The 14,655-nt window shown below is 40.3% G+C and overlaps 1 protein-coding gene across 1 annotated transcript in view; it reads right to left on the bottom strand.

Annotated features, from left to right (window-relative positions):
• The window catches only part of CDH9 (cadherin 9), a 108,641-nt gene that overhangs the window by 67,492 nt on the left and 26,494 nt on the right, over positions 1-14,655 (bottom strand). Inside the window, exon 2 of the mRNA XM_026843317.1 lies at positions 11,442-11,758. Within this exon, the coding sequence (XP_026699118.1) occupies positions 11,442-11,672 (231 nt within the window). The 5' untranslated portion in view covers positions 11,673-11,758. The remainder of the gene's footprint in view (positions 1-11,441; positions 11,759-14,655) is intronic.

The following is a 14,655-nucleotide window of genomic DNA, read 5'->3' as shown; positions in this document are numbered from 1 at the left end:
TTGGGTCAGGAGTTAGCTGGGCTCATTGACAGAGCTTTAAACTAGACTTGAAGAGGGAAGGGGGCAAAACATCAGCCCATCTAAAGTGCTTGTATACCAATGCACACAGCATGGGGAACAAACAGGAGAAGCTTGTAGCCGTGATGAAACAGGAAAATTACAATGTTGTTGCTATTACAGAAACATGGTGGGATGTCTCCCATGACTGGAGTGCACCAATCGATGGTTACAAGCTCTTTAGGAGGGACAGACAAGGAAGGAGAGGTGGTGGGGTGGCTCTGTATGTTAGGGACTGTTATGATTGTTTCGAGCACAAGTGTAGTGAAGACAGGGTGGAGTGTCTTTGCGTTAGAATCAGGGAGAAGGACAACAGGGCAGATGTTGTAGTAGGAGTCTACTACAGGCCACGCAACCAGGACAGAAAGGTGGATGAAATATTCTATAGGCATTTAGGTGAAAACACATGATTGCTTGCCCTTGTTCTTGTGGGTGATTTTAACTTCCCAGACATCTGCTGGAAATACAACACAGCAGAGTGGGACCAGTCCCAGAGATTCCTCGAATGTGTGGAGAAAAATTCCTGATGCAGCTGGTGAGACAACCAACCAGAGAAGGTGCCCTGCTGGATCTCCTCTTTGTGAACAGAGAAGAACTGGTGGATGATGTGGCGGTTGGAGGCCGACTAGGGCACAGTGATCATGAAATAATAGAGTTCTGTATTCATAGGGAGGTCAGGAGAGAGCTAAGCAGAGCTGACATCCTGGACTTCCAAAGGGCTGACTTTGTCTTGTTTAGGCACCTGCTTGAAAGTATCCCCTGGGAGACTCTCCTGAAGGGTATAGGGGCCCAGGAAGGCTGGGCGCTCTTTAAGAAGGAAGTGTTAATGGCTCAGAAGCAGGGGGTCCCCAGGTGCTGTAAGAGAAGCCGACGCCAGGGAAGACCACCCTGGGTGAAGAGGGAGCTTTGGCTGCAACTCAGGGAGAAAAGGAAAGTTTACAGCCTTTGGAAGAAAAAGCTACCCACTCACAGTGATTACAGAGATGCTGTGAGGCTATGCAGGGCAGAAATCAGGAGGTGTAAAGCCCAGCTGGAAATTAATCTGGCTTCAACCATCAAGGATATCAAAAAATGTTTCTAGAAGTATGTGAGTAGCAAAAGAAAGACCAGGGAGAGTGTCCATCCCCTGCTAGAGGCAGGAGAAAACATGGTAACAAGTGATGAGGAGAAGGCTGAGGTGCTTAATGCCTGCTTTGCCTCAGCCTTTAATAACAAGACCAGTTGTACTGAGGGAATCCAGCCTCCTCAGCCAGAAGACAGAGACTGGGAGAGCGACCCCCCTGCAATCCAGGAGGACACAGCCAGTGACCTGCTGCATCACACAGACACACACAAGTCTATGGGACCGGATGGGATACACCCGAGGGTGCTGAAGGAGCTGGCTGGGGTGCTCGCCAGGCCACTTTCCATCATTTACCAGCAGTCCTGGCTGACTGGGGAGGTCCCAACAGATTGGAAATTGGCCAATGTGACACCCATCTATAAGAAGGTTCGGAAGGATGATCCGGGAAATTACAGGCCTGTCAGATTGACTTAGGTGCCCGGGAGACTGATGGAGCAGCTCATTCTAAACACCATCATGCAACACATGCGGGACAACCAGATGCTCAGGCTCAGTCAGCATGGGTTTATGAAAGGCAGGTCCTGCCTGACAAACCTGATCTCCTTCTATGACAGGATGACCTGCTTATTGGATGAGGGAAAGGCTGTGGATGTAATTTACCTTGACTTTAGCAAGGCGTTTGACACTGTTTCCCACAGCATTCTCCTGGCAAAAATGGCTGCTTGAGGTTTGGACAATCGCACACTCTGCTGGGTAAAAAACTGTCTGGATGGCCGGGCCCAGAGAGTTGTGGTGAACGGAGTTAAATCCAGTTGGCGGCCGGTCACGAGTGCTGTCCCCTAGGGCTGGGTTTTGGGGCCACTCCTGTTTAACATCTTTATTGATGATCTAGATGAGGGGATCGAGTGCACCCTCAGTCAGTTTGCAGATAACACCCAGTTGGGTGGGAGTGTTGATCTGCTCGAGGGTCGGGAGGCTCTGCAGAGAGACCTGGACAGGCTGGAGCCATGGGCTGAGGCCAACTGGAGGAGTTTCCATAAGGCCAAATGCCGGGGGCTGCCCTTGGGCCACAACAACCCCCAGCAGCACTACTGTAGGGTCGACATAGTGCTGAGGGATCTGGTGTAGTTGGGAACTGACAGTGTTAGGTTAATGGTTGGACTGGATGATCTTCAAGAATCATTTCCAACCTTGTTGATTCTGTGATTCTCTGATTCTAGTCTGAGAGAGGAAAGTAATGACAGAAGGAGGAGAGCCAGGAGACTAATTTTTCTTCTTTTATTTCATCTTAAAATACTGATTTTACTTTAATTGCAGAGATTCTAATGAAAATATATTATTAAATCTTTTTCATAATCTGTGTTTTAAAAGATGGATTTGGGATATATTCATGCTAGATGGAACATTTTGAAAATGTGATGATATCTTCCCCCAGCTGAATTACATTTCTAAATTATTATTTATCGACTACATATGATTGTTTATGATTCTGGTTTGGGTTATTGTTTTGGTTTTGTTGTTGTTTTTTTTTTAACTTATCATACTGCTAAGTCAAAAGATGTCAAAGTAACATGCTGGTTTTAATAGCATTTGGGTGCTGTACTGAATGCAACATTTTTTCATATAAGACAAGCGGGATGCATCTATAACAAAGTGGAGGACACACTTCAAACACTGAAAGGATAGTGCACTTGTATGTTCTCTCATGCTTAGAATAGATGGTTCTTAAAGTGTCTCTAAGGAGGGAAAATAACTAATGTAAAGAAATCCTTATGGATTGATTGCATAAATTGATTAAAGGCACAAGTGAAAAAGTAAGTTCTCTCACATACTCTAAAGGCAAGATTAAGATAAAATTCAATTCATAAACCCCCCAATATTAGTTTATTAATTAAAAAAATATTTTTACAGTGGATGAGAATATGATTCAGGATGGAGAAACTGAGGTTACTGTAGAGTTTGGCATTGCGGTGTTAAGAGCCATCTCAGTGTGCCATGCATGTGGGCCATACACTTCTTCCTCCAAAACTGCTCAGTGTGGTAGCTGAGAATGGCCAAGGCCTCAGCAACAAATTGAGAGGACATGGTGAACTGGGATAAAACTAATGGAATAAGGACTTCACTGGTCCCATTTTCTGACTTCTCTGCTGCTTTGCATATTAAGAGGGACCCTACTCTGGACTTTTCTGGTGTACAAAAGGCAGTCAGCAAGGTAATGTGAAATAATATTTCCATGCATTAGTACATTTTCAGTCTATATTTACAAGGAAACACTATCCAACTCCATTAAATAAGGATAAAATCCATGCCGTGTAATGGGGTAATTGAGTGAAGTTGTGTATTAAGTAACACCAAGTCTAGTGAGGTTGGTAATTCACTGAGACTTCTTGACTGTTACATAAAGTTCTTTTGATCTTGCTTCTGTTTTCTTATAAGGCAGACTGCTATGGTAGTCAACCTCACTTACAGATGTCTGAATATTTGTAAGTGCAGACTACAAGAAACAAATGGTGGTATTTAAATAAATGTTGTACCCCAACCCCCTGAAAAACAAAACAAAACACGCTATTCCCCCCAAAAAACCCAATCTTCAAATATTTTTCTTTTCATTTTATACTTCTTAATAAGATACACAGGCAAATGAATCAAATTCAGTGGTTAACTGGATGTAGAACAGAGATTTTCTTCAGTTTACATCCAATTTAGATGATGCTTATGACATCTAAGCCTAATTTTTTTTTTTTAATTGAAGTTATTAAACAGGGGGTTACTCATAAAGCAGTTAATTTGAGCAGTGCCAGTTCTTTTTTACTTGATTTTTTGTTTCCCTCTTAATATGAAAAATAAAGGCTGCAGGTGCACAAAAATGTTGTAGTTGTTTGTTTATTATTTTTGAAATTCTGGGATATGACAGGTGTCTGACTGTATAGTTTATGATTGGATCTAACATGCATTGCATGGAACTTCACACGTTATCTGCACACCAAGATTAGCAGCCTTTGAATAGCAAAGTGTGTGTTTGATATAGGGAGAGACTAGCTTTCATGTAAAAAATTAATTGGGTGACTTAAAGGAGATAAAATCTCTTGTCTCTTGAAATCACTTGAGTATATTGTTGCAAAGCATAAAGGACTGTGTTTTCCAAAATGGCTGTTGGTTTTGATTAGACCTATTTCTTCATCCCTATGGATATTTCATAATGACTGGAGTTAGAGATGGGATGTTTGGCATTTTGCACAACTGGTTTCCATTTAGTGGGTATCAGGTAAGTTATTTAAAAATGTAGATACATAAAATGAGTATTAGCTTTGGAAAATAAAACTAATTATCCCTTGGCTACTTGGTTAGAGCCTTCTGTGCATTTTAATAGCTTTTTCTTTAATTAATGAACATCATTCCCATCAACATTTTAATACTTTCTAAACTTTTTTTTTTTTTTTTTAGATTATTATCACTTTGGATTGTTTGTTTAGAATGGGAGTAAGTTTGATAGGCTTTTCTCATAGCAGGTCAGTGGTTTAGATTTCAATTCTTAAGTTTTGTATGAGGCTTTAAGTCAGTATTGGCTGAGAAGTTGGATCTATGGCCCCTATCTAGTGAAGGAAAAGGAGAACCCAGAAACGAAGGAATGCCACAGTATGATACAGTCGGGTGTTTTATTTTTCAATCCCTTCATATTTCACAAAATATTTACAATAGGTTTTTTTTTTTTCCTTTAAAAAGAAATCTCTATCATACATTTAATTCTGAATGTTGTGTTGTAATCCACTTTTTCCTTTTCTTTTTTTGTGAGTTCTAAATAGGCAGAATGAGTTTTATGGTTCCCCTCACTACACCCTCTGAAAATTCCACACATTGATCATGTCACTGAGATATTCAATATTCACAGTAGGCAACAGGCATCTTGAAAGAATATGTTAATTTCTTACAAGTACACCAGACCTATTTTTTAGTTACTTCTTGTCACAGGGTGAAGCCTATCCACAAGCATCAATTGGATAAATGAAACCCTGATTGCATCTGCCAGCTCTAACTGCTTAGATTAGTCTAGTATGTACAGGAAAGAAACAAAGAATCAGGAATGATGGAGCTGTTAACTACTTTCCATTCTTGGAAGATACTTGGGAAGGAGACCAGAGAGCGAGAGTAACCCTAGTAACAAAAGGTATTTGGCCTTAGATATGGGGAAAGAGGTCATCCTGCAGTTACTTGGATAGTGAGGCCACTGGCTGACAACAATCTAATTTTAAAAAGCACTACTTAAGATGTTAACACCTCAGATATGGGGGAAAAACTCCTCCCTCCAGGGACCTCTCACAGCAAGTGGGGCCTGAGCACAACACAGAAGTGTTCTCACAGGGACCAGACTGCCAGCCAGGACTTGGACAGTCCAGCTGTCAAAGCAAGTGTCCAGTTCCTCTGTTTCCCAGCTGCTGGTCTGAAGTCATCTGGAGGGCTGAGCAGTGGGAGTGAGAGGTGTGTGGATGTCACAGAATAGCTCTCCATCCCATGTACCTATCCTTCATAAAAAAATTATGCCCCTTTATGTCATAGAAATGTTCTTACCACATTGCCAATAACAGAATGCACTCATAACAAAATAAAGCATCAAGAAAGTAGCATTACTAAGAAAACACAATGACCTAACAGATTAGAATTGTTTGAAAATTATTCTAGAGTGGGAAAACTAATTATTTAATATTATGGCTATTATACCTTAGAATTCTATTTCTTGATAAAGTTTCTTAATTCAGTTAATTTAATTTTTGGTACATATATTATTCTACACCAGTAATCCATCTGCTTGTGCATATCCATATTAAAGAGGGACTGGATAAGAATACTTGCTATGAACTAGTCCCCATGGGTTGTAATAAAAGTGCTCTCTCTTCACACATACCAGTTTACTAATTAACATCACTCTGAGCAGAAGAATACTAAACCTAAGATTTAAGCCTTTCTCAGAATAATATTGTTCAAAAAAGTTGTGGGTTTTTTTTGTTTTTTTTTGTTTGTTTGTTTGGTTTTTTTTGTTTGGTTTTTTTTTAAAATAAATTCCTTAATTGACTTGTTGTAACAGCTCCCTCTTGGTTTTGTATGTCACATATACCTAGGCTAATTTGAACTAACTCAGATGTATTTACTGTGGTTTGCTGAGGACAGAACTTTGATCATTTTGTCTTGTCATAAACTGTTCTAAAGTTAATGCAATCATATTTAGTTTATCACTTCAATACGACTCCATCTCTCTGGAAAATGGGAAATGAATAATTTCAGATCCAATTGCTGTACAGTCCTTTGTTTTTGGTTTTGGTTGTTTGTGGGTTTGTTTTCTTTTTTTTTTTTTTTTTTTTTTTTTTTTTTTTTTTTTTTTTTTTTTTCCCTGGACTTAGCTCTATGGTAATAAGGTTTAATGGCTTTTAGTTAGTTTGGGTAAGTGCAGTGTAAATTTGCATCTCACACACAGAATCATCTAGATTGGAAAGGACCCTGGAGATCATCTAGTCCAACCATTTGCCTAGCAGAGTTCCCACATACAGCATATACTTATGCTCTAAATCCACCCGACTCTTGAACACCTCAAGGTATGGGGACTACACCACTGACCTGGGCAGCCCATTCCGATGACTGTAAAGAAATGCTTCCTAATATCCAGTATAAACCTTCCCTGGTGCAAATTGAGGCCATTACCTCTTGTCCTATTGCTTATTACTTGGTTAAAGAGGCTGATCCCCAGCTCTCTGCAACCTCCTTTCAGGTAGCTGTAGAGGGCGATGAGGTCTCCCCTCAGCCTCCTCTTCTCCAGACTAAACACCCCCAGTTCCCTCAGCCGCTCCCCGTACGACCTCTGTTCCAGACCCTGCACCAGCTCCGTTGTCCTTCTCTGGACACGCTCGAGTCCTTCAATGTCCTTTTTGTAGTGAGGGGCCCAAAACTGAACACAGGAATCGAGGGGCGGCCTCACCAGTGCCGAGTCCAGGGGTCAGATCCCTTCCCTGTCCCTGCTGGCCACGCTATTGCTGGCACAAGCCAGGAAGCCATTGGCCTTCTTGGCCACCTGGGCACACTGCTGGCTCCTGTTCAGACAGCTGTCAATCAACGCCACCTTGTTCCCTCTCTGACTGGCAGCTCTCCAGCCACTCCTCCCCAAGCCTGTAGCGCTGCTGGGGGTTGTTGTGGCCCAAGGGCAGCCCCTGGCATTTGGCCTTATGGAAACTCCTCCAGTTGGCCTCAGCCCATGGCTCCAACCTGTCCAGGTCTCTCTGCAGAGCCTTCCGACCCTCGAGCACATCAACACTCCCACCCAACTTGGTGTCATCTGCAAACTGACTGAGGGTGCACTCGATCCCCTCGTCTAGATCATCAATAAAGATGTTAAACAGGAGTGGCCCCAAAACCGAGCCCTGGGGGACACCACTCGTGACCGGCAGCCAACTGGATTTAACTCCGTTCACCACAACTCTCTGGGTCCAGCCATCCAGACAGTTTTTTTACCCAGCAGAGTGTGCGATTGTCCAAACCTCAAGAAGCCATTTTTGCCAGGAGAATGCTGTGGGAAATGGTGTCAAAAGCCTTGCTAAAGTCAAGGTAAACAACATCCACAGCCTTTCCCTCATCCAATAAGCAGGTCGTCCTGTCATAGAAGGAGATCAGGTTTGTCAAGCAGGACCTGCCTTTCATAAACCCGTGCTGACTGGGCCAGAGCATCTGGTTGTCCCGCATGTGTTGCATGATGGTGTTTAGAATGAGCTGCTCAATCAGTTTCCCGGGCACCTAAGTCAAGCTGACAGGCCTGTAATTTCCCGGATCATCCTTCCGAACCTTCTTATAGATGGGCGTCACGTTGGCCAATTTCCAATCTGTTGGGACTCCCCGGTCAGCCAGGACTGCTGGTAAATGATGGAAAGTGGCCTGGAGAGCACCCTAGCCAGCTCCTTCAGCACCCTCGGGTGTATCCCATCCGGTCCCATAGACTTGTGTGTGTCTGTGTGATGCAGCAGGTCACTGGCTGTGTCCTCCTGGATTGCCGGGTGGTCGCTCTCCCAGTCTCTGTCTTCTGGCTGTGGAGGCTCGATTCCTTCAGTACAACTAATCTTATTATTAAAGATTGAGGCAAAGAAGGTATTAAGCACCTCAGCCTTCTCCTCATCACTTGTTACCATATTTCCTCCTGCATCTAGCAGGGCATGGAGACTCTCCCTGGTCTTTCTTTTGCTACTGACATACTTATACAAACTTTTCTTGTTATCCTTGATTGCAGAGGCCAAATAAATTTCCAGTTGGGCTTTATCCCTTCTGATTTCCACCCTGCATAGCCTCACAGCCTCTCTGCAATCACTGTGAGTGGTTAGCCCCTTCTTCCAAAGGCTGTAAACTCTCCTTTTCTCCCTGAGTTGCAGCCAAAGCTCCCTGTTCAGCCAGGGTGGTCTTCCCTGGCGTTGGCTTCTCTTAGAGCACCTGGGGACCCCCTGCTTCTGAGCCATTAACACTTCCTTCTTAAAGAGCGCCCAGCCTTCCTGGGCCCCTATACCCTTCAGGACCATCTCCCAGGGGATCCTTTCAAGCAGGTGCCTAAACAAGACAAAGTCAGCCCTTTGGAAGTCCAGGATGTCAGTCCTGCTTAGCTCTCTCCTGACCTCCCTAAGAATAGAGAACTCTTATTTCATGATCACTGTGCCCTAGTCGGCCTCCAACCGCCACATCATCCACCAGCCCTTCTCTGTTCACAGAGGAGATCCCACAGGGTGCCTTCTCTGGTCGATTCTCTCACCAGCTGTGTCAGGAGTTTTTCTCCCACACATTCCAGGAATCTCCGGGACTGGTCCTGTTCTGCTGTGTTGCATTTCCAGCAGATGTCTGAGAAGTTAAAATCACCCACAAGAACAAGGGCAAGTGATCGTGAGATTTCACCTAAGTGCCTATAAAATACCGAACCCATCTCTCTGTCCTGGTTGGGTGACCTGTAATAGACTCCTACTACAACATCTGCCCTATTGGCCTTCCCCCTGATTCTAATGCAAAGACACTCCACCCTGTCTTCACTACACCTGTGCTCGAAGCAATCATAACAGTCCCTAACATACAGAGCCACCCCACCACCTCTCCTTCCTTGTCTGTCCCTCCTAAAGAGCTTGTAGCCATCAATTGGCACACTCCAGTCATGGGAGACATCCCACTATGTTTTTGTAATAGCAACAACATAATAATTTTCCTATTTCATCACGGCTACAAGCTTCTCCTGTTTGTTACCCATGCTGTGTGAATTGATACACAAGCACTTCAGATGAGCCAATGTTTTGCCCCCTTCCCTCTTCAAGTCTAGTTTAAAGCTCTGTCAATGAGCCCAGCTAACTCCTGACCCAAGATCCTCTTCCCCCTTCGGGACTGATGCATTCTGTCTAATGTCAAAAGGTCAGGTGCCCTGTATATCAACCCATGATTGAAGAATACAAAGACCTGATGGTAACACCAGTCTTGGAGCGACCTATTCATCTGTGGAATTCTCCTGTAATCTTCCTCATCCATCCCCCCAACCAAAGGGATGGAGGAGAACACAATTTGTGCCTCTGACCCCTTAAGCGGTTTTCCTAAGGACCAGAAGTCTCTCTTCATTGTTTTAGGCCTTCTCCTGGTGATGTCATCACTACCTACCTGAAAAACCCGGAGAGGGTAGTAATCCTTCGGTCTCACTAGGGTAGGGAGTGTTGCTGTGAGGCCTTGATCTGTTGTAATATACCACATAGGCATTCCTTGTGTGAAAAAGACATTGTGATAACAGTCTTGAGGTAAGCTTAATTGAGGTTTAGAATGACATAGATGATTTGGAGTCCATTCATCTACAGCAATGGGACTGAAACTAGAATCAGCTCTTATGTTTGATATGTATTTCGCTTTGAAAGCTTTCTATTTTTACAAGAAAATGTTTCTGTGAGATGAAATAGAACTTACAGCTATAGAGATCTCTATTATTGTGTACTGTATTTTATGTTTTCTTTGCAAGTTTACTCCATACTTAAAGATACTTCCAACTAAATTTGATTTAGAAATCTCTTTATGCAGTTAGTTCAGTTTTTATAGATGATCCCTTTGCCTACAACAAACCTTATTTTATTGATAGATATAGCAATGGAATTAGTGGCTTTCATCTTATTTCCCCTGCTGCAAGTCAGATTTGATTTCACTGAAAACAGAATTGTATGGGTGTAGTATTGACATAAACAGGGTCACAATCAAGTTCATAGTTACCACGGTTGGCTTCTTTGATGTTTGTTACTTAATAGAGATGATTTTGTATTTTCTGATGATCATGCCTCCCATAACCAGAGATATTAACAAATGTTCAAAAACATTTTGAGGTCTTTTAATTAAAAATGTCTCAATCTGTTTAGTAGACAACAGCAAGTGAGATTGCTACCTGATGATCTGACTAGTGACAGCATTATGGATGAATGACAGAAGCTGGAATGGACATTTATTAACTTAAAAGATATTAAGATAAACATTTTCTTAATTTATATATCCTTATGGGTGGTTGCTGTATGTATTCTAGGTCTCTATCAAGATTGTTTAGTTATACCAGACCACAAGACAGATCTGTTGATGGTGAGACACCACAAAGGGCTAAAAATCTGGAAAGCTTTGAGTTGTGTGTTATCAGGAAAGGTAGAACTACAGACAGATGGAATTCAGAGATGTGTTTGTCAGCAATAGCTGATGTAGATAGGTGTCAAAGAATGGAAAGTCTTTCAAGTCATTAAGTAATGATTTCAGTTTATTGCAGAAATTGTGAAAACCAGATCTCATACTTTATCCATACTTGGAATCATGAATAGACAGAAGTTTTATCATGAATAAATAGAATTCTATATTTCACCTGAGGAAATACACATCCCAGTATACTGGCAAATGCCATGAGGTAGATGAATGAAGACATAAATCAGGGATATTGTGTAGCTGGGAACTGTCAGTGTTAGGTTAATGGTTGGACTGGGTGATCTTCAAGGTCTTTTCCAACCTAGATAATTGTGTGATTCTGTGAAATTCTCTATTCCTTTAACTAACACTTATGTTCAACAGTTGAAAACTGGAAATGATTCAGTAATAAAATTTGCATGGGCATATATAATAAGAAATTAGAACATTTTCATTTCCTATTCTTTGTCATACTTCATTATGGAAGTGGTCCATGACATGGGTTTTTTGACTTAAATGGGAAATTGGGGTCATTTCTGTATGAAAAGCAAAACAACTCTGGAGAAGGGAAAATACCAAAGGTGTCAGGTACATCACCTCTAAAGAATCCTTTAAACATAAGGCTTACCTTTCCCACATATTGAGTATCTGGACCTGTGTACTCCTCCAGCAAGAAAAATTGATTCCACATCCAACCACGTTTGATGCGATGCAGTGTTTTTCCTTCATTGTCTGACAATGCTGTTATCCTTTCACTGCGTAAGTGCCTATTAGTCCTTTTATGGGATGGCATCATATGAATCGCATGAAACATAGAGCTCCAAAGCAAAACTGTCAAGAAGGAGTAAGTCCTCATCATTTACAGAGATTCTGTTAGCCTCCACTCCTCTAAATAATTCACCAGAACAGATTTTTCAAATGTTATATTCCTCTTGTAAGTAGGACCTAGGGGATGGAAAAAAGTATTTGAGTAAGTTGCAATAACTTTATTTCCTTTAGGCCATGGCCTTAGGGAAACAGGAATACCATTAACCTAGTGATCATGACAATAATCCATGGAAATTATATATAACCATAAAAATTATGCAGAGAGTTTTGAGTTCTTTAATGTCTCTGTAATTTTCTTCTATTTCACACTCTCATACTGTATATAGACATTAATTTAAACCAGAATCTGAGCAAAATACTTCTTAATCTGAAAACTTTAGCTGCTACCAGCATCTTGACAAAATGGAACAGCCCAAATAGTAAGAAATCTTCCAACCTAATCTCTTCCAGCTCAGCCTGATGCTAACCCCTCTTACTATCTGTTCAGAGTTGTCTGCAAATCCAAAATTTCTGTTACTTCATGACTAATACAACTCCTTCATCCCCTTTGCTGGCCTCCAATTGCCCAGAGGATGCACTTCTGTTTCTGCACAAAGGAACTCATAGTATAACATGAAGTTTAAAGTATTATTTATACCTTCAACATATTTTTTATTCAAGAAAGAAAAAGTACTTGTTAGATAAGTTTCAGTTCACAAGAATCCTACTGGGGATTTGGGACAGAATTCTGCATTTGGAATGTTTACTATTTTTCCCCTCCTGAATGGATGAGGATTTTCATGGTACAGAATCTCATTTTTATTATTATTTTTTTCTGAAACTGATGTTTTGTGTAGAAGTTTGTAAACAACATTTTTTTTCAGAACCAACGAGTTTTTTTTAAACACATACTCTTTATTTGGCAGTACAACTGAGGTGCCTGATGTCCCAGTCTGTTCCATAACCTGGATTGTCTGTCAAATCTGCTTTTGCTTTAGGATATCTTTAGCTAAGCTGTCATTGTATATTACAGAAAGCATAAGAAAACAATTCAAAACATCGTTTACTTTGAGAATCCTAGTCTGTGAACAGTGATAGCATCACGAAGGCACAACACCCAGAAGTTTTAGAATATTTAAGTTTTTTTAATTTAAAAAAACCCATACACACCTATACTCCTTTCTCCCACAACCCAATATTACCAGCAGCTACCCGCATTTTGGATTTTTTAGGGGAAAGGAAGGCAGCCTTTTTTCTGTATAAAAAGATATAATTTTTGGAAATAAGATGCTTTTTGTGCAAATTATTAGTAAGTTGAGAACCAAAACTGTTTAACGGAAAACATTTAGTGAAGTATACTCTAAAGGCCTTAATGATTAAATTGATGGAATTGTGCCCTTGTGTGAAGTTTTCCTTAAAATGATGATAATCTGTATGGTTTCAGGATCTTAACTAGCAATCCTGAAGGAGGATCAAAGTCTTAGCATTTTAGCAACTTCAAACAGAGTTTTAGCTGAGCAAGAAGTGAAGGCTTGGAATATATATGACTTTCTAACATCATGTTCAAACCAAAAAGACAACACTTTAATAGGTGTCAAATTTATGTAGAAGATCATGAATATTATTCAGAAAAACTCTTATTTTCTTTTATTTCTTTATTTTAATGGAAGAATCAAAGCACAAAGTAAACTAACTTTATTTGCATAAAGTCATGAATGTACATAGATGTTGGCATAAATTAGTAGATGTTATTTTCTTTGAATTCTGTAGGTATACTCAAAATCTTGTTTTCTACCTTGTAATGGTCAGTAAGTTCCTGTTGCATGCAGAAGGGCAAAGAGGAACTCTTCTGTGGCTAGTTTAATACCACTAAATTTTAACTGGAAAACACTTTGTGTACATGATGATGATCTTGCCTTGTGATTGAAACTTACTGTATACAAATCAAAAGAAAAATAACTCCTCAGCCAATCTTTTATCCGTTTCTAAATTAGATGATTCTAATTCCCAGTAAAATATAGACTGAAGTAGTTTTTTATCACTGAATAGAACTATCAATGTAGAGCATAAGACATGATCATTCAGATCCTCAAATCCAGCCCACTGCACCATCTGAGGCAGCCTGCAGGGCCTCTTCAGACTTCGTAAATCCTGTAAATCCTGGTTACAGTATTGCAAAATGAAAGCAAATAGCAACAGGAACTACTTTTGAAAATACTGTACTCAAAAGGCAGATTATCAAGCTTTTCCAATGGCTCTGAAGTATCTTTGCCTCATCTTGAGATACTCTTTCTTGATGTGTCCTCAAATAGTGATCTTTCACAGCTGCATTACAGTACTTTTTGTGGAACCGTAGTTTAAGAATTCATTTTATATACATTCTGAATGATAACATATTCAAATATTCATACTGATCAAATTTTGTATTTGACTGCTTTTGCTTTGTATATGAGTGATGTGTTGCTACTTAACTATTGTTTTTATATAGTTAAGGTCACAACTGATTTCTTTCTCTAATGTCTTAAAGCATGTCAGCTCTTTTGCATTAAAACAAAACAAGCCACAAAACAAACAAACAAACAAGCCCTGAAAACTACATACATATTTGTCAAAATTTTAACACATAGTGAAACCATGAAACCAGTAAAATTCCTAAAAATATGTTTTACAAAACCTCTAAGCCTTGGAAAACTGCTGTGAAAGATAAATTATCCAAAATGTCAGAGATTAGATTTTCTCTTCAGAATGTCATTATTTCAAAATTTAGACAAATCTAACACTCAGATTATTTAATCTGGTTTATTTTTACTCTTTTTTGAAACAGGGGAGGATAGGGGACATTAATATATTTTAATTTGGACATTTAGAGATATGTGATTGCATGTTCAGTTTTGCAATAATTTGGAAATAAAATTTCAAACTTCAAATTTCAAATGCTTTATTTTTGTTTTTTTCAAAACTGCACATTTGTAATTTCCTGAAATTCCCCTTATCCCTTTCTGTCCAAACACTATTTACCATACTCATTCAAATAC

Source organism: Athene cunicularia, assembly GCF_003259725.1.
Source record: "Athene cunicularia isolate RWA chromosome 2 unlocalized genomic scaffold, athCun1 chr2_part1, whole genome shotgun sequence".
NCBI classification, from domain to species: domain Eukaryota; kingdom Metazoa; phylum Chordata; class Aves; order Strigiformes; family Strigidae; genus Athene; species Athene cunicularia.
The sequence above is the reverse complement of the archived record's forward strand: the minus strand, read 5'-3'. Positions and strand labels throughout refer to the sequence as shown.